At 37.4% G+C, this 20,101-nt stretch overlaps 3 protein-coding genes across 4 annotated transcripts in view; all 3 read left to right on the top strand.

Moving 5' to 3' along the window:
- Window positions 1-26: 26 nt before the first annotated feature.
- On the top strand, window positions 27-8,713 carry LOC144662267 (DDB1- and CUL4-associated factor 8-like). Its single transcript, XM_078523040.1, has 14 exons — window positions 27-534; window positions 701-760; window positions 1,485-1,568; window positions 3,082-3,176; window positions 3,276-3,386; window positions 3,921-3,948; window positions 4,205-4,255; window positions 4,814-4,874; window positions 5,205-5,259; window positions 5,572-5,624; window positions 5,778-5,908; window positions 6,343-6,462; window positions 6,960-7,067; window positions 7,702-8,713. Exons 1-14 carry the CDS (start codon window positions 241-243, stop codon window positions 7,810-7,812), a joined length of 1,362 nt encoding a protein of 453 aa, XP_078379166.1. The 5' UTR covers window positions 27-240; the 3' UTR covers window positions 7,813-8,713.
- A 1,768-nt stretch (window positions 8,714-10,481) lies between these two features.
- Window positions 10,482-17,164, top strand: LOC144662268 (RNA-binding protein 7-like). Its single transcript, XM_078523041.1, has 3 exons — window positions 10,482-10,670; window positions 12,056-14,756; window positions 17,088-17,164. The coding sequence occupies exons 1-2, from the start codon at window positions 10,575-10,577 to the stop codon at window positions 12,650-12,652; spliced, it is 693 nt and encodes a 230-aa protein (XP_078379167.1). The 5' UTR covers window positions 10,482-10,574; the 3' UTR covers window positions 12,653-14,756; window positions 17,088-17,164.
- Window positions 17,165-17,177: 13 nt separating this feature from the next.
- The window catches only part of LOC144662264 (protein turtle homolog B-like), a 31,289-nt gene continuing 28,365 nt past the window's right edge, over window positions 17,178-20,101 (top strand). Inside the window, exons 1-2 of one of the 2 annotated variants that reach the window (XM_078523035.1) lie at window positions 17,178-17,251; window positions 19,055-19,095. The gene's annotated coding sequence lies outside the window, so the exon portion shown is untranslated. Of the gene's footprint in view, window positions 17,252-18,612; window positions 18,908-19,054; window positions 19,096-20,101 lie in introns of those variants that run through there. The other variant, XM_078523036.1, reaches the window with a different exon arrangement.

Below are 20,101 nucleotides of genomic sequence, written 5' to 3' on the forward strand. Positions count from 1 at the left end.
GAATCCGAAGGTCATTTCTTGTTTTGGTTCTCTGTGCGCAGTGTTCGAAGAAAGTGAAGCAGAGAGATGTTTATATTTGTTGAATAAGTCACATTCACACTTGAAATCACCCATGAATGAGTCTAAAGAGGGAAAGACCCGGAACGTAGGTTTTCCTTGATGGTTTCGGCGTTGCGAGCGTGAGAGACTCTTCCCGACGACATATCTTCACGAGTACATGAATGCACAATTATTTCTAAAATGGCCATGAGCAGTCATAATTCTCTCATTCCCAGCTTGCAATCCCGGCAGATAGGGATTCTTTCTCCAAAGAATTTCACCAGGGATACCACAGGCTCTAGCGGACTCGTCAAAAGGCTCATGCTTCACGACAAACTTGTTCATCATGATGGCTGTGTGAATACATTACATTTCAACATGTCCGGAGACCTTTTAGCTTCGGGAAGTGATGATTTAGATATTGTTATATGGGACTGGGCAAAAGGCAAGAAGAAGCTAGCTTATGAAAGTGGACACTCCAGCAATGTCTTTCAGGTAAAGTAAGCTCATCAACGAATAGTTTAATGTACAGGATGTACAAGTTTAATTCTCTGCTGTCGCAAAATAAACTTTGTTTGTTTCAAGGAAGATGTTTGTAATTAGACAGTTTTCCAGTAATCAAGTTGACGTTATATGTAATTTAATGTCTGTTTCTTTTTAGGCAAAGTTTATGCCTTATACTGGTGATAATACAATAGTGAGCTGTGCTAGAGACGGAAAGGTAAATAGATTTGCAAATTGTAAAAAGATTACGTGCGCTCTATGTAAGACGTGTAAATTTGAGATTTAGTTACACTCAGCCAGCCTGCACTCAGCTGATCACCTCCCGGGAGATGAACTGTTTTGTTAAACTTTGTTCAACAGTATCTATTGGATTAATTGTTTACTTAAACCCACTCTGGCAACTTTGGTTAATTGTATAAGCTTTAAATTAAACAATGAATGGAGAAAGGAAACAAAATGGCCTGTTTGTCAATTGATGCAGGTATATGCTGCTCTCTGTGGTATGCATGATTTTTAATCATTTTATATTTCGTATATGGTTGTGGGGTATCAACTGAACAGCACAAGCTTGCTTTGTTCTAAAACAGAACTGCAGCAAAGTCAGCATAACCTGTTTTGTGGACCTTTCAGAAAGTATGGCCCTCATCCGCAAGCAGACTTGTCACCAATTTTGCAAGTCTCAGACATGCGATTCTGAGGACGTTAACACACACTCTTTACAATGTCTCATGTTGTGGACTGTGTTTACCCCTGAATTCAGCTCTGAAGTGTCATCTGTCATATAACTAGGAACATCAACCAGGAAAGGTTGAAAGATGTACCCCCTATCCCCAAAGGTCACAATTAACACTCAACTTCTATTAATTAATAGCTAATTAAAGATCTTTTAAGTTTTAATTTGTACGCTTTCTATTTACTGTGTTATTTGGTGTCCCTTTCAGGTGCGTGTTGGTTTTCTACACTCGTCAAGTGATGACTGCAAAAACACCAAATGTCTTGCCCAACACAAAGGAGCAGCACACAAGGTACCTCCCATGTATTTTATTGGTAGTGGAAGATCCTGACCTTCAAATAAGTGGGGGCCCGATCATCCAGATCCTAGAATAAGGGGGGGGGGGCTCTCAAAAATGAGTTTTTTCAGCCCTACCGGCCTCTATTTGGCCTAAAAATGAGGTAAGCCCCTCCCCTAGATCCACTACTGATTGGACTGTGTCACATGCCTGTTGCGTGTTTCATGGAAGAGGAAAGTAAGGGTAAAGATTCCCTGCTAGCAGGGGCCTCTTTTCCTTTAATTTGTATTTGCTGAGCTGACAGAGCGGGGGGAAAGAGACCTCTGCCCTTGGTTGAGAACAGCCATATAATTTTGAGCATGCACTGCAGCTACTTAGTGGCAGAACCATCACCAAATGTCAAAATTTGTTCTTTTGTCAAAATTTGTTCTTTGCAAATTATGTGGGCTCAAAAAAAGACAGAAGAATTAATGTAAAGAAATGCGCGAGGCACAGCAGTCTCAAGTTGCGGTCAGCAAACAACGCAAGGAGGATGAATTTTAAAAAGAGCCATTCAAGACCTTTGACGGTGGTTGATTTATTAAAGCGATTTTCAACCCAGGGCAGAGGTCTCTTTAGCTCAGTGAATACAAAGGAAAAGAGGGCTCTGCTAGCATGGAAGGGTATTCTAGCACTATCTTGTCTCCCAATACATTCTTCTGTGAGCCCCACTCCCCTTCTCCCTTAAAAGACGCACAAACAGCCTAGAAGAAAAGAATATTTCCAGGAATGCATACCCTAGTTGATGCAAATTACATCCTTCTTATACATACCTGTACTCTGTGTGAGCGCTTAAAGCGATTCGGAGTCAACAAACGACACAGTACAAATTTTATGCTTTACTCACATGGACACAGTTCGAAGACGCGTACATAATTGACAATTCGATGACCATAACCAAAGCTTACGATGAGAACAATGATTAAGCGATGGCAAATAAGCTTGTGCTTGTACAACAGTTAATACTTGTATCTCGACGCTACTTGTACTCTACTTGACCTTTATACTTGTACGAAGAGATGTATAGTAAATAACAGCTTGTACGGTTTGAACGATATGTAACTTGTGCGATAGACTTGTACGGTTTCGAAAACTAAAACGAAAAATAAATTACAATAAATAAAAGAAATGTCTAGCGAAGATAAGGGTAGACTAGAACTTACGTTTGTGTCCTCTGTAAACGACTGTAAAACACGATAAACCGTAGAAAACTATGCTCCAAAACAATTTCACCGTAAGATGTTCAACTTTCCCTCAAGCACATGGTTTTTTCCTAGGTCGCAATGCACCGTGGGATAGTGCCATTGCGTGTGTGACATCACGCATGTCTTTCTTGAGTCGCAATGTAACGTAACGGCAGTAACACCCTGGACAAAATTGATAAGATGTTTAGAAGGGTACAAGGGGTATTTTGGTCAAAAGTTTATCATTAAATTTTTAGTATAGCTCTAGGATGTTATAATTTATTCCTGTCATTGTAAAATTCCAGCTTTGTATAGAGCCAGGTTCACCATGTGAATTTCTTACATGTGGGGAGGATGGTGTTGTATTCCATGCTGATCTGAGAGAGGACAAAGCACGCAAGTAAGATGCTTGATGTCACATGCATTATTGAATAATTTTTTATTATTAATTCATTGTTTAACACTATAGCACCTTATTTTTGTTCAAATATCATTTTAGGCTATTTTGCTGTCGTGTTGAGGAACACAGGAGAGTCCCTTTGTACACAATCTTTATAAATCCTTTAAATATCTATGAATTCGCAGTTGGTGGAAGGGACCAATTTGCTAGGTAAGACAAAGTAACTTTTGCTGGAAATACATCTACCTTATTGTTATTTATTTTCACGGGAACTTAATTTCGCGAAAGTGGAACGGGAATATTGCGCGAGACTTAATTTTCGCGATTTGGCCAAAAATACGTAATTAGCATAAAAAATACAATAGAAATCGTTTAAAATTAATTTTCGCGGGTCTTGATTTCGTGATTTTTTTGAAAATTGCGAAAATTAAGTCCCGCAAAAATAAGTAATAATAAGATATTAATTGTGTTCAGGCATCTATTGAAGTTTTTGTTAACTTTTGACTGCATTCTGTGAACATCATACAAAATACCTTGCCATTTTTTAGAAATTTTAACATGTTTTATTTTCTGATAGCTAATTTATTTATTTACCTTTATAATTCATTGCTTTTACAAGGTCTGAGATCAAAATCTTTATTCTCAGTGAAATCCACTCTTGGTCTTTACATCATCTGAGTGTCGGGCACTGACTGAAATCTTGGTGAAAATTAATAATTATACTTACTTTAATTTGTGTTGCAGAATTTATGATAGAAGAAAGCTGCCTGAGGTATGAAGACAAAGTGTTATATATGTGGTAACTCTAAATAGCAACTCTATTTAATTTGTTAATTAAATGTATATGTTGTGGTTTAAATTTATCCTTGGTTTAAATTTTTTCAAACCAGTTTGATTTTTATTTTCCATTGTTTCAGGTTATGATAATGAGTACGAGTTAATGAAAAATAAAAATCAAACTGGTTTGAAAAATTTAAACCAAAGATAAATTTAAACCACCACATATATTTTAATTTGTTTTTAAACAGGATAGTAAGGCCAATGTTGAACCAGTGAAACAATACTGCCCTCATCACCTGGTAAGAAAAATTATTAAATGAGAAATGAATCAGGAGATACATGTATTGATATCCAATCATGTAATTTCCTGTGTTGGCATTTAAACAGGGGGGAGGGGTATAATGAACCATTTGGAAACACTACAATCTAGTGCAAAACCATGCAAGTGTCACAGTCTATATTTTTGTGAGGTGTTGTAGGTTGAGAAAACAAACATAATTCTGTTGCTGCAAGCTCCGAATAAATCTGTGAAATTTGAATCAGAACATTTCATTGTTAACACAGATCCAGAAACTACCATTCTCTGATTTGTTGTATTGGAGTCCCAGTAAAAGCCAAATTATCAGGGACACTGTGCAGATCAGATAACAGTGATAAGTCGTCAGTATGAAATTTTCAGGTGGAGCCTCGGATAGAATGTCAGGGTGCAATAATGAAAGGTGCCTGTTTTATAAGGATATTTAATTTCAAGATCATTTTGGCCACTTAAAATGTCAGTCCTGATTCTGTAGTTGACCAAACTATGCATGATCCCTTTATCTTTCTAACCAAATCTTTATCGATCATTTCCTCTGTAGATGGGAAGCAATGACCTTTTTGCCAACATCACCTGCTTAGTTTATTCATATGATGGGACAGGTATGCTTTTACTTAAAAAATACTTTCTAGAATTTTTTTTTAATCTGACATGATCACTTACCTTCATCTCAGGTTTTTGTTTTATCATGAAACCCTCATAAATTTTAACTGCAACATATACATATTAAATGTGTTGTTCCAGAAAATATCTATACCTCCCCCACGGAAGTTTTTTGGTTCTTCAACCCTCCCACCCATCCAGAAATTCCAGCTTAGCTTCATACTTTCCTTACCATCTCCAAAATCCATTCCAAAATCCATTCAGTGACTCTAAATACCTGCAAGTTTACATTGTTGCTCATTTAGTTTGCTGCTTTTCTTTTGCAACAGAGTTGCTGGTTAGTTACAATGACGAGAACATCTACCTGTTTGACTCATATTCAAGGTATAAAACAATTTACCAGTAATTAATAATGAAGATGGTAAATTTTAAGCTCAGTGATAAATGATAAAGATGGGAATATGTTCATTATGTCACCAGTGTGGAACAAAGAAAAATCTGAGTCCCCGAAAGGAATCAAAGATACCGGCTGGGCACTCTAGTTACTAGTTAGAGCACCCAGCCGGTATCTGGGAGGCCATGGGTTTAATTATTTCTGTCTGGGACTCAGATTTTTTCTGCACTTGCTGCATGCAATTACAACAGTTGCAACACTTATAAAAAACTCTCTAAATTTAACAATTTGTTTGTCTCTAGTTCTGAAGCAGAATACATTAAAACCTATAAAGGACACAGAAATAATGCCACAGGTATGAGATCAATCAACTATTGAAATTAAAATTGGCTGGAATTTTTTTACCTTACAGTATATAGTATGTTGTGCCAAATTAAAGATGTACTTGAGTGTGAAAGTTTAACAGTTTGCCTTTTGTGATCTTTTGTTTTTCTATTGGCTTTTGTAGTTAAGGGTGTCAACTTTTATGGTCCACAAAGTGAGTATGTGGTGAGTGGAAGTGACTGTGGACATGTGTTCCTGTGGGACAAACAAACTCAGGAGGTGGTACAGTTTCTTGAGGGAGACACCACAGGGGTGGTAAGTGGCTAAAGTTCTCCTTGAGGTATCCTCTAGTCGTATGTTTAGTCAATGCGAAGTTTACACACTCTGTTTCTTCAAAGAATACTTGCTGTATAACTGCAGTCATTTGGCCTGTTTAGTTATAGCACCACTCATGACCAGTGCTGTATTCACAGCTCATATCCTTTTGTTCGATGAGTTTACTGCTCAGTTTTTCAAAATCATGCAAGCTGTAAAATTTAAAATCCAACTGATGATTGCATTTTAAGCTGCCATCAATCATAATGACAGCAACAAACAAGGAGCTTTGAAAAAAGAAATCAAGATTTAAATTTCAGAGTTTACGCGATTTTGCAAAGTGTGCTTAGTGAAAATTATGCTAGAGTTTGTTCATTATTCAATATTAGTAGTAGTGTAGATTCTTGTAAATAATTTTGTGTCTTTTATCCCAGGTGAACTGTTTAGAGCCACACCCTAACGCACCTATTCTGGCCACAAGTGGTCTTGATCATGACATTAAGCTCTGGGTACCAACAGCAGAGGAACCAACATCCTTAGATGGGCTTAAGAATGTGAGTACTTTTAGCATCAAATCTGATTATTGTGCTTTTCAATAACATGGCACAATCATCTAAGCGGACCTCTCAAGAGACATAATTTCACTTTAACCAGGTCAAAAGGTCGCATCTGTCGGCTGTGATTGGAAGCTTTTGATCCATTTTCTTTGTTTCTGTTTTTCAAGGTTCGTTGGTTGTTCCCATAATTATGATTGCAGACAGGGAAAAATGCAATTGTTAGCTGGGTTTTGAGCTTCAGAGTTTGCCTGTTACTGAAAAGCGCAATAAAACACTCCTGGACTTGTGAGTGAGAAGGGATCACAAAACATATCAGGCAGTTTCCACTCGCAATTTTCTGTTAGTTTTAAGAATTCTTAACCAATCAAATATTCTGTTTTGATTGGCCAAAACTGTCATTTAGCGGCAATAATGTAAGATTAGGGGACAAACAGGAAAACAGGAGGCTTACATTGTGAATTTTTTATGTGGTTGACTTGTTTCTCTTGTTTTAGGTGATAAAAGAAAATGACAAAGATCGGGAAGAAGAGAGACTTCGCCCTCATGACCCAATCAGTGAACATCTCTTGTGGCTTATGATGCATCACATTAGGAGAAGCCAGGTAGCTCTCTCCTCAGTGTTATGTTTTGTATTGATTTTATCTTTAAATAAGGATCCTGCCTCAAAAGCTTACTGAATATCCTCTGTTTAACCTACACTTCTCTTAATTTTTACCCAGTCGAAGTTAATCAAGACCTGTATCTCATATCCACTTAAACATGTTTAGTTGCTTGAAAGACACAATTCAGAGCTTAATAGCTTTATCTCCAAAGTCATTGTGTTTGTCATTAAAATAAGCCCCCTTTCCCCCTTATGTAAGCCCTACAAGCATACAAGGAACTCCCTCTTAGAGATCCCCTTGGAGATCTCCTTTAGAGATCTGCCTTCAAATGTCTTCCCTTTGATCCCTCTTAGAGATCTCCCCTTCAAAAGACCCCCTTGTGAGATCCTCCCTAAAAGATCCTCCTCAGACATCTTTAGAGATTGTCTTCTAGAGATCTCCTCTTCCGAGACACTCGTTGGAAAACTTTCCTTTGAGATCCCCTTGGGAGTTCCTGCTAGGAGATCTTTACTCACAGACATTTTTAAGCACCCCATGGAGTAGGCTCGATTTTTTGCCACTCGCTAATCAGAAGGCCTAACCATGCAGTTGTGATAATGGATTTATGATATTTGTCTGTATGATTTTACCCTAGAATCGAAGTGACAACGGGGAGCATGACAGTGATAGTGACGCTCTCAGTGATGATGATGACGATGATGAAGACGGTGAATTGGGTAGCAGAGTACAGTGCAGTCCATCATAAATTGACGCTTTTGTGTATAGAGAACTTGTAAAATATTAACTTTAAACTAAGCTTAGACGAATATGTAAGTAGGATATTTGTAAAGAGTAGTTGTTCAAATTTATTGGAGGGTGATCAAGTAGTGCTGGCTTGCACTTGGTCCAGCTTGTAATGTCAGCATATTAAAGAGCGGTGTTTGGATTTATTTGCGAATATTTAAATGCAAGTGCTTTGGGTTTGAGGTCAAGGTGTTCGAAATGTGCAATCAATAAGGGTTAAGTGTAATAATTATTATCCCTTTGCCAACCAAGGGTTACTTTCCATCAATCACAGACATTAATTTTGTTACTAAATATAGCTAAGCCAGAAAACTTGGTACCAGAGTGCCCATAATTTACTTCCGTTTTCTGTGGGCGTTATCACTGCCGGGGAAATAAGTGCTGTTCTTGGCAAACATGATTGAAGAACCCAAAAAAATTCAAATTTTTTTATCCAGTATGGAAATGTGTGTTAAAGAAAGAATACGCCAATGACTGGTGTTTGCTCCTCTGATTATGTTAATTATCTCTTGACAAATCAGAAATTTCTTGATTTCTCTTTGTTCTTGGCCAGCAAAATCCGTCTGTGGACCATATTAAGTTTGGTTTTGGTTTCATAACTTTTCTAGAGGGAAACAAAATAACGATTATTGTTATTTCTAAAAGAAATTAGTTAGATAAGGTGTCATGATTCTAGACAGCAGACATGTCTGTTTGCAGCTTGTCATGCTGTGATTTTCTATATGGCTATTGTCGGCTATATTGTACTTGAGTAATCAAACAAAGGTAAAGAAGCTGAGAACTTTGTATAGAGTTATAGTAAATTTCTATTGTAAATTGTATACCTCCCTGAAGAGTATCAGGAAAAAAAGTTGTAGAATAAGCTAAGTGCGCAGCACTGGAAAAGAATAAAAACAACAAAATGAAAGGTTGTGTTAAAATTTGCAAACTAGCCTGCACTTCGTTTACTGACTACATTTTCCTTCCGGCTCCAGCCCCTACCCTACCGTCTTAGTACTTCTCCAGAGACTAAAGTTTTTATGAGTCAAATGAGTCAATGAGTCATGAGTCAATGAGTCAAATCTTAAATTAGAGTTATAAATTTGAAAATAGTGCTACCCTTACTAACAAATTAAAGCTAACCGCAAGCAAACCAGAGTGGAACTAACCGCAAGCAAACCGGAGTGGAACTAACCGCGAGCAAACCGTAGTGCAACTACATCTGTAACCGCAAGCAAACGGGAGTGCAACTAACTGCAAGCAAACCCCGGGGGGGCTACTCAAAAAAGTTTTATACGGGGAGGCTCCGCCCCAAGTTCTAACCCCTTACCCTTTTATATACCATTTTTCACAGAAATTGTACCCCTTTCGTATACCTTTAACTGAAAAAAGGTACCCCTTTCATATACCTAAGAGACATGGCGTGGACTTAAAATAGGACGTTTTCTTGTCATTTTTATGTAGCGCTTAATAAATTAAAATAATACAACTATAAATTGCGTCCGTTCGAAATATTTTAATGAAAGGCCCTTTTAAATAGCCAAATGACAGATTTCCATACCCTTTTGTATACTTAACCTCGTGAAATCCCTACTCTTTTATATACCTGAAGCCTGAAAAAGGTACCTCTTTCGGGGCGGAGCCTCCCCGTATAGGCCATTATAGGGAGTACCCCCCCGGGAAGCAAACCAGAGTAGAACTAACCGTAAGCAATGTGAAGTGCTTGTAAGCTTACTTGTATAAAGGTAAACAATGGTTCAATAGATAATATCCTACTTTGTGTAAAAATCAGCTTGACTCATGACTCATAGACTCATGACTCATAAAACAGAGGCCCCTGTTGCGTTGCTTGAAAGCTTTGACTTCAACCGCCACTAGTAGAGGGGCCTGAAGGGGTAAAATGAGAACTGGGATTTGGGTAAATTTTCACTGGAAAAATGGAATGTCACTGGGACTGGGAATCAACAAACAATGGAACTGGGATTGGGATTTGGGAAAACAATAGGCTAGGAAGTGGGATTTGGGAAAAATTTGGGCTGGGTAATGGGATTTAAACCCCTCCTCAGGACCCTCCTAGTAGGGTTCCCGCCTTCTGTCCCCATTCAGTACCGTGTTATTCCCTTACGAATAGTAGAGTTTAGTGTTACCTGTCTAGGCCAAGATCTTAGAGAAGAAAACTTGTAATTTGGGGTGATTATAAATAAGTTAAAAATCTTGTTTCCAGTTGAGGAGCCCGGATCGTTGCGTGACGAGCTCAAATAGAGCAGTTTTCAATTGAGTGTCGTAAAACCAAAACCAAAGTAATTACTCTGGCCAATCACAAAGGACACAGACAATAAAGTGAACCAATCAAAACTCGAAGCAAATACATGTAGCTGGCACAAAGCGCGGAAAAACGTGCCCGAGCGAGTCACGATTGGTTTTGGTTTAAGTTCTGATTGGCTGATAAAGTGGCGCGAGATTTTTAAGCCAATCACTGAGCGTAGTAATGCAAAACCAAAGCAAACGCAATTTACTTTCGACACTCAAGTGAAAACCGCTCCAACGGCGGAGACTGCCGTAATAACCTTTGCGGCTGAAAGTCACTAGAATGTGGCGTACATGACGTATTTATTAGGTTTTTGGAGCTTCACGCGGATTTGCCTGGAGACGAGAGTGTCCAATATGGCGTCCAGCCGCCATCTTGTGTTGTGTTTGAGTTTATAGTTTTTGCCTTGTTGTGCCTGCCTTGCTGTGAAATCATCTATGGCTGCTTTTATAGAACGCGATGAACGCTGTCTATTTATTGGAAATCTTGACACACGTGTAACAGAGGAAATTTTGTGGGAACTGTTTTTGCAGGTAAGCTTACTGTACGTACAGTTATTAAAAAAGGTTTCAAAGCTCTTAAAAAGTCGATTAAACGCATTATATCGTTCAAGAACACTCGAGAATGTTCGGGAGAATTACCAAGTGCTAACATGTAATTTATATAAGCTTTCAAATTTACCCAAGTTTGCATCAATCCAGCGTCAAAACTTGTTCCTATAATAACCAATGGGCTTTTATTAATTTTGTTAAAAAAAAAATATTAAAAGTGCATTCTGTTTAAACCAATCAGAAGTCATTAATACATTTGTTGTTTGCCCAACTGAATGAAATAACACAAGTAAAAGTCATTGGAATCAGGATTTGCTAATGAAAACTTTCAGGATAATAGGTTTAATTAAAAAATTAGTTGGAATGGCGTAATTTAAGAAGCCTATAGTTGACCCTGCTAATTAACAATTCCCGGGGTATCTAATCGAACAAAATCTAACCAATCAAACTGAATTGAACACCAATCATTTGATTGGGTTCAGTAATTGAACAAAATCAAACATCTAATTTGCTGTGAGTTCGATTATCAAACCAATCGAACAACATTGAATGCAATCAAGCTTAATTGAGCAATCGAACATAATCGAGCGTAAGCATTCAAACTCAATCAAGCATTCACTTGATTACGATTGTCCACCGTTTGGCAATCGAAGGTTTGATTGTGTTCAATTGACCAAATTTTATTGTCAGTTTGAGTATGGTTTGTTACTGAACCCAATCGAAAGACTGGTGTTTGATTGGGTTTGATTGTCGAACCCTTTATTAGATAGGCCAGGACGATTAGACTACCAGCCTAAGTTTCTTGTGAGCAAATAGTCAACAAAGTGCAGCCAAACATACAATATTGTGCACTTTGAAGACAAAAATCAAGAAAATTTACCGCTTAAAAAGCTACACGCGCACGACTGTTTTCTATCGGCGAAATGAAAACAGTGGGAGAACCAATCAGATTTGCAGATTTCCAATAGAACACAGCTGAGTTTCTACTAATGCTTATTAGTAGAAACTCAGCTGTGTTCTAATGGAAATCCGCGAATCTGATTGGTTCTCCCACTGATTTCTATTCGCCGATAGAAAACAGTCGCGCGCTCGCATAGCTCTTTAAGCGGTAAATTTTCTTGATTTTTGTCTTCAAAGTGCACAATATTGTAGGTTTTGGACTGCAATCCTTTAGAGTTTCTACTAAAACAATTAGACTACTCGCCCTCGTTTTCTATGAGCGATAGTCAACTCGGCTGCGCCTCGTTGACTATTTGCTCATAGAAAACTTGGGCTCGTAGTCTAATTGTTAATTAGAAAAGGAGGGTGAGTAGTCTAATAATATAGTTTTAGTAGACAATCTAAAAAAGCTCTTTTTGTTATGGCAGGCTGGCCCTCTGGAAGCTGTCCACATTCCAAAGGACAAAGAAACAGGCAGACAGAAAAGCTATGGTTTTGTCAGTTTTTCACATGAAGTCTCTGTGCCGTACACCATTAGTCTATTGAATGGTATCTCCTTATATGGCAGAGCAATAAATGTCAAAACAGCCCAACAGAATACTGGTACAAATTCTCCTGGGAATCAAAGCCCATCTAGTGTCTCTTCGCCATTATTTGACAGTCCGAATGGACAATCAAACCTGCATCCATCAAATTACAGCCGTGGAGTTTCTAATAATTCGCCACTTAGTCGTTTAGGATCCGAGATTTGGAATAGACTGTCCACTCCGAACTCGACTCCACGTCCATTAATGATATCGCCTTCTCCTTCAAGAAATGAAATTGACAATAACCTTCACAGCAGATATCCTTTAGCTAGAAATCGGTGGGATCAGATGTCACCATGGCAACAAAATGAAGGAAGAGATTACAATGGAAGGCCTATGTCTCGGTGGGATCAGATGTCACCATCTCAACCAGGTCGCTCACCAAATCCACAATTTCTTCCAAGGGGCCAAAGACACTTCAGACCAGATTTCTCATAAATTTTAATTTATTATTATTACCTTTTATTATTTTTTTTATATTAATTAATTATTTTTTTTAAGTGAAACAGGAGGGGCATGTACTGAAACCCAAAACGGCAAAATAAAATGAAATGACTAAAAGAAGCGAAACCCATTACCATTTTTGAGAGCTAAACGTAAACAGGCTAACCTGAGCATTAATTAGGCTAACCAGAGTGCTATTCAGGCTAACTGAAGTGCTTTTGTTGGTCGCCATTTCATTTTGTTTCGGATACGTGGTTTTGCTCCTTTTCATTTCGGGTTTTAGTACAAGCCAACAGAATATTGCATTTGGGGATGGTCCAATGTGTGGAAAGTTGAACCTTTTTGCGACACTTGAGAGTGGACACTATTGTTTAATTTTCTATTTTTTTCCCTATAATTAGAACATCATGGCTTATAAGGTGATTGCATTTTGAAATATACATGTAAATAGTTATTAATATCACTCAGACATGACTCAATTATATGCAACATTGTTCTACCACTTTTTTTAAACAGAGGCTCTTTTAGGGCAAAAAAAATTACCTTTCTACATGTACGTATGTCCCTTTACCAAATAGCTAATATTCTTTGTTGGTTTCCCCATTTCTTGACCAATCATAAGCCAAATTAGCGATTTACCTTGCTGTAAAAACTTGTGAAATTTTTCTTTGTTTTGGAGCTATTATTTTTCTGCTCTGTATTGTTTCGAGGTTTTTTGTTGTCTTGGTCGTTCTTTTTTTTTACTTCACTGGTGAGTTTCCCAGGTTTTTACACCGAGGAGAAGCTCAAATTAGTCACACACTATTGACTCCTTGATTGGGTGAGAACTAAAAACAGCAGCATTATACCAAACAGTTAAAAGGTCAAGTCTTTCTATCCTAGTTGCCCATCAGGCTGGAGGTTATCCCGGCTTGGAGTGTTTCTACCTCCCCCTGGATGGTATGCTAGCCCATCGCGGGGTTCCTTCCCCCCCCCCCCCAGCAATAAATTCGCCGGTACCCCAGGGCCATAACCAAATCTTTGCCATAGACGAGGCAAGATCTTGGACGTACCCTCCAGAAAAATTTATTTCTCGAGAAAACGTAAACTTGCTCAACCAAGGATTATTTTTCCAACTTAACATATTTTATTAATTTTGGGTTAAAACTTAGACGAGGCAAGTGCCTTGTCTTGCCCCTTGCTAGTTACGACCCTGTGCCATTTATGCACTTGGGTAGAGAGAGGCACTATAAGATTTAAGTGTCCTGCCCAAGAACACAACGCAGTGCCCTGGCCAGAGCTCGAACCCTGATCGCTCGATCCGGAGTTCAGCGCACTCACCATTAGGCCACTGCGCCTCTTAAAAGAAGTCAAAACAGTTGGCAATACCGTTTTGTATGGAGCACCACACTTATATCTCCATATGTCATGATACGTACCCTTGTGTCTTTCCTCTTTATTAGATAATTTTAGAATTGAATGAAAAGCTAACAAAACGTGCTTTTGAAATTTTCACGGAAATGAGCATTTCCTTTTTGTATTTAATTTGTCACTGTCGGAGTCATGTGAGAAATACGCAGTAAAAAACGATCTTTTTCAGTCAACTGGATTTTAAATGTCGGTTATTTTTTTTTAAAAAAGTAGTAAGAAATGAATTTTTTTAACAACATTTAACTGATAAATTCAGACGTAATTACATTTCACTGATAAAAAAAAAAATACGAGGCACACTGCTAACAAAAACACTAACAATGATCAACAATAGGTGGTATTGAAAAATATATTAGTTACTACAGTGCTATGCTCAACTACAAATAATCGTTTTAGGAATGTGTGTGATACCACGTGTTTAATTAAATTTCAAAAGAACGCTTTGAATGACAGGAAAGCCGATTTTATGCTCTGCCTGAATTAACGATGACCTCACAGGCGTCGCATTGACAGGTCAGCTGTGTCACTTTTTCATTCAAATGCACGGCGTGAAAAAACAACAATGTCCACCCGAACTACTAGAAATGCTACAGATTTTTCGTCAAAAAAGGTACTAACTTACTAATCAGACGAGTGAAAGACAGACGTATTACTTCACAAAAACAACATATAAAATGGTAAATGAAAGGTAAGCTATATTTTAGAATTGTTTCGAATTGTTCAATTTCTAATGTGCACTCAAATCGCGCAATGTTTAGTTTCAATCTCTTGCAAGTATATGGTTGCTCTTTTTAATATTTTCGGTTTAGGAGTAAATTCATTCGGTTGTAATATTCACACTGTGAATTTTAAATCTTATTTCGGCCACCTTGAATCGCTCTCATGCACATTGTAGGAAATTCATACTACCTGAAAAATTTAAATTTAGTCGTAAATGACAATTTATCGCTGCGTCCACTTGAAATTATTAGCTTTCTCGATCGATGAAGTTTTTACCGATTTCTTTCAGCTTTTGTTTTGTTTTTATCAGTCATTGAATAGAAAAAAATATTTATCTTCCGAGAAGCGTTTTTGAATATTTTGCAGAGAACAGGGTATGTTATTTTAACTCCGCTAACCTAATAAGCATTCCCATAAACCTCAGGACTGTCTGCCACAGGCCTTTATTTCATTGCGCTTCTTATCTTCAAAACTGTTAACGTACACTGACCAATTTCAGCTTGTTTATAAGAGCCAACAAATCTTATATTAGTAAGCTTTCCTGCTATTTTTCTCTCATTTTTTTCAAAAGCTTTTAAAACGGAAGTAAATTCATAGATTTACCTTATTGTTGTCAAGACAAAAAGTATATCTCATAAAGATTATATTTCATAAGATATGCAGTTCTACGCCGTCCTAAGCTTATAAGCCATTGTAAAAACCAAAAAACTCAGTAGACGGGGCAGATAACCACAGATTATCACAACTGCGCCTATTTTTGCTTTTTTGTTTTTCTTTTTTTGTGGACATGACTGATTTATGACCATTGATGTCGCCTGAGGGAAATGCTAAAAATAGAGACGGGTAAACAAGAGCATTAAAAGGTTTTTATTGAAACCCATTCTTGAGATCAGAAAACTATCTACAATTCCACATTGTATACACAAAAACGCAATCGATAACTGACCATGGCCAGTGGACGTGCCGAGTCTCATGCCCTTCATGCGTTTAAAACTCTCTTGCTTGACCACAATATGTACAACGTTTTATGATTGGCACATCCAAGCATATTTTTTAGAACACAGGGAGCCCACACAAATGGAGCGACTGTTGATGTTTCAAATTTATAAAGGAATGTACGAGAAACTTTCGATCGTTCATATAAAGCATGAACTGTAGCGAGTAATATTTATATTTATGCTCAAAATAAATGTAAACTTACCTTAATCGTTGTGCTTTGTCGTCCTTGTAGCTCAAAACGGCGAATTCTAGCCTTTTTGAGGGTTTTTGCGATGCAGTCTACTGTACTGGTATAACGTGAAGTAACATTCAACGCAAAACCCTCCAAATCGCTCAAATTCGGTATTCTGAGGCTCAGTAACGACAAAAGACATCAGCTGGGGTAAGTTTACGTTTATTTTGACCTTTAACATAGACATTACTCTAAATACGTTCACGATAATAAGACCCTTTCAAAATCCCCATACACTTTCTTTATATTTCGAACATACAAACAGTCACGCCGCTTGTATGGGCCCCTGTGTTTAGAAGAACACGTTTTTAGTTAGAAAAGAGTATAGCTAAACCCAATTTTGTGCACCGTGCATCTTGCAACACGGGATACGCACCGCACTGCCATTGTTGCGCGCCAAGTTGCAATGCTAACCACTGTGGCGTAATGTGCCTACACGACCCCAAGGCGTTATGGGGCATATTTTCTTTTCCTGACTTCTCGAGACTTGGTTTTGGTTCTGAGAGATAAGAAGCATTACTCGTATGGGTAGGACGGACAATCCCTGACCATCTAAAGGGTTAATTGTCCAATTTCGACAAATTCGACCAATACAATTGATCGTGATAGCTTTCAAATTAAACCTGATCCTATACAATACACTCCTCTACGGAGCGTCGCATGGCTGGAGACATGTTGTTTCCGGTAAGATAAGCCCTTCCCAGTCAACGCGCTCTTTGCTTCAAGTAGGTCACGCAAACCGGAACTGTAAAATACAAAGAGTGTGTCTGATCAACACATGTATATTTGCATATTTGTATATTTATGACTTGTGGAACGGGTAAGTGGGCTCTCAGTTCCTTATTGCATGTTTCCTTTCCGCTTAATTCCCAGTCCTTTGACTTTCCAGGTTTTTAAATGGTTTTCTTAAAGTTTTAAAATGGGTTTCAGACTTTCAATGGGTTCTTTAGTTTTGGAATGGTTGTTTTGGCTTTCAAATGGGTTTCTCTGTTTCTATGTATACTATTCACCATTATCTGGCATAATTACTCCCACATTCCACTTATAAAAGATGACTTGACCTTTCAGTGCTCATTCTCTGTGGTTAATTGTTGTGGTTCTAATGTTGTGGGAACGCAGCGGGAAGCAATGATGCACATCCAAAACCAAAAGATTGAACAAGCCTCCGAGTTCAAGTTTAGCCTTGGATTTTAAAGTGTGTGCGACTCCTAGTTTCAAAACATTTACTTGAGGTTAGTTGTAATCTAGTAACTAATCTGGTAACTAACTTTCTGATTAATCAAATAACTGATTTCGTGTGAATTGTATTGGAGAGGGTTAGTTTACATCAGACAATGCTTGTTATGTTCTAATCACACACGCCATAGAATGAAGTCGCACCCGTAATTTGCTGTAGAAGTCGTAGAACAGAACTACGAATTTATAAAGATAAGAAAAAATGCATATGTGGTAGTTGTAAGGCGACCCTAAGGCCTGTTGTGGAAAGTCTGGTAAGCCCTGCTATTCTGTGCAAAGCTGACACGACAATGTCTAGTCTACAGGGAGGCCGACATCACCACAGGCCTTACAGATTCTTACAGTTTTCAGTAAAAGTCAACCAGCAAAATGGTTAAAACATAGTTCAACATTTCGTGATTCTTTTGAAGCCGTTTAACCCGCGTTGTCCTTATTTGAGAACTCTGATTTATTATTAGTACAAGATAAACACATCGGGAATGATCCAGACTGCTCAGTTGGTGGTCTTTCCCGCGCGCGGAGTCTCGTCTCGCGCGACGTCCTCTTATCGCGCAACATGTTCGTACTGCAAACAAGCAACGACAAACAGAGCATAACCGAAATTAAAACTGACAGCTGTCATTTAAATCTGCAATCCATATCCAGCCCTTTTATTGGTTACTTTTTTAATTTAATGATCTTCACTCGAGGTACCATTTTCGGTGTTCTTCTGTCTAAGGTTGTTTTAGCTATTTTTCTTGTTGAATAGAAACAATTCTCATTATCCTCAAATTATTTACAAAATTTCATTGAGGGCAGAAATTAATCTTTAAATCGATCTCTCTTCATTTATTCATTGAAATATCAATACAAACATGTTTTCTTTTTAGGCTAACGATTTAATTACAATTTTAGCTCCAGTGAAATATGACAGAAAAAATATTGACTAAACTTTGATCATTTAAACAAGGGCTCAAAAACTGATGATGTTTTTAACCAGGAATGGAGATCTGTTCGAAAAATATCATCTTAACTGCAACTTTAAAATTCATTCTTCTTAAAGCAGGTTTTCGTGGTTTCAACGCGTTCTCTCAACTAGTATAAAATCAGTTTTGAAGGCTAACAATATTTTAAAGTGTCCAATAAACTGACGAAACAATGCTTTAATAGATTTTTTATTTGTATTATGAACTAACCATTCATTTCTCCGGTTGAGCAAATTAAGGCCGAAAACACGCGACAAAATATCAAATTGTGTAAATAGTAAATTTTAAGCCAGTTGTGAGACAAAAATAGTTCATCAAATAAAACATTTATAAGCCGGTTTTAGATTGGAGTCAAATAATTTTGAGTTGTATATTTCAACATTTAATTTCGCGTGAGAACACAGAGCTAGCTAGCGCGTGAAAATTCAAGTGCATTTTGATGGATTCCCTTGAATAAGATTTCGTAAATCCACGCAATATTCTTAAATTTATTCTCTAATTCTATTCGCCATGCTAATGAGCTTTGTCTCACGTCACGCTGGGTACCTTTTCTCATATTATCTGCTCGTGAATTAATGCTATATACCTATATATATGCGTTTCCTTTTTAGCGACAAGTTTTCGTTTCTTTTCGCTTCATCCACCCCGCTGCAATTGCTTCAGTCTTTGAAATTTCGCTTCTTTTGGGTAGGTTGGTGAATGAAACTGAGAAATTTCTACTATTAAAATTCTGAAAGGTGTGTTTAAAAAAATTGTTCTTTAGTATTGATCTTAGTTTAGTGAATGCATTGCCGTTTACTCTAAACCCTTGTCGACCTTTGTTTGTCTCAACAGGATTTTGAATGTCAAGATATTCAGTCAGTTTACTAACCGAGGTAAGAGTTTCTGTTTTTAGTTAATAATCTTCGTTTTCCTTGGCTTTAACCGATGTATGTGATTTCCCTCATCCCTGTAAAACGGTAATATATTAGGTTTGTATATCTATATCGTAAAATTCGTCACAGATTCGCTTCGCATATCATGGGATTTGTTTAACGGTTTATTTCTTGGCTTAGAAATACAGCAAACAATTCGAACTTGAAAAAAACGACACCATATTCATGTTCATGCGATCAAAAAGGCTGAAGATGAGTAGTTTTCAAAACGACTGATTTTAGTGGTCGTGGGTTTCTTTGGGATCAATTGATCTTGGCTTGGCAGATATGGCGAATATTCGAGTAAAAGAAACTTACGATTATCTAGCTTTTGGCAGAAAATGATGTTTTATGCGATTAGAATTCTTAAGCGGATTTAAGAGATTCAGACGTCTATTGTGACGATTCCTGTTTATCGAAGAAACTCAGTCTTGGGCAAACGCAGATCTTACAAACATTTGATATGCTATCATGCTGTGATATTCAGAAGGGAGTAATCAATTTTTGAGCAATAGTCTGTGAGGAATTAATGATACCATGTTCCCAAACTTGAAAAGATCTTTCAGCGCGCGTTTTCATTTTGTGATTTTGATCATGATGCAAAGTTTTGGAGGGCTTGTTAATACTTTAAAGCTTGAGGTAAAAGTCTTTTTCTACTTCAAACGTAAATTATTCAATCTAGACAGTAATACAACCCTAGTTTTTATTTTCACCAAACCGCAAATCGTAAAGGATTGAAACAATTACCTTTAGTACTTGAGTTTTCAAATTAAAATACCAAGGTTAAATGTATATGTTGTCGGAATAAAAACTTTAGGTACAGCCAGTCTGGAAAACCATTAATACACCAAAAGTGAAATCGTCTTCACAGACGTCGATTTTATAAATCAGAAGTATAGTCTTCTCATCTCAGATATGAATAATTCTACCAGTTTCCCTTTGTTTTACATACAGATCTGTTTGATTA

Source organism: Oculina patagonica, chromosome 8, assembly GCF_052425735.1.
Source record: "Oculina patagonica isolate OP01 chromosome 8, crgOcupat, whole genome shotgun sequence".
Classification (NCBI taxonomy): Eukaryota; Metazoa; Cnidaria; class Anthozoa; order Scleractinia; family Oculinidae; genus Oculina; species Oculina patagonica.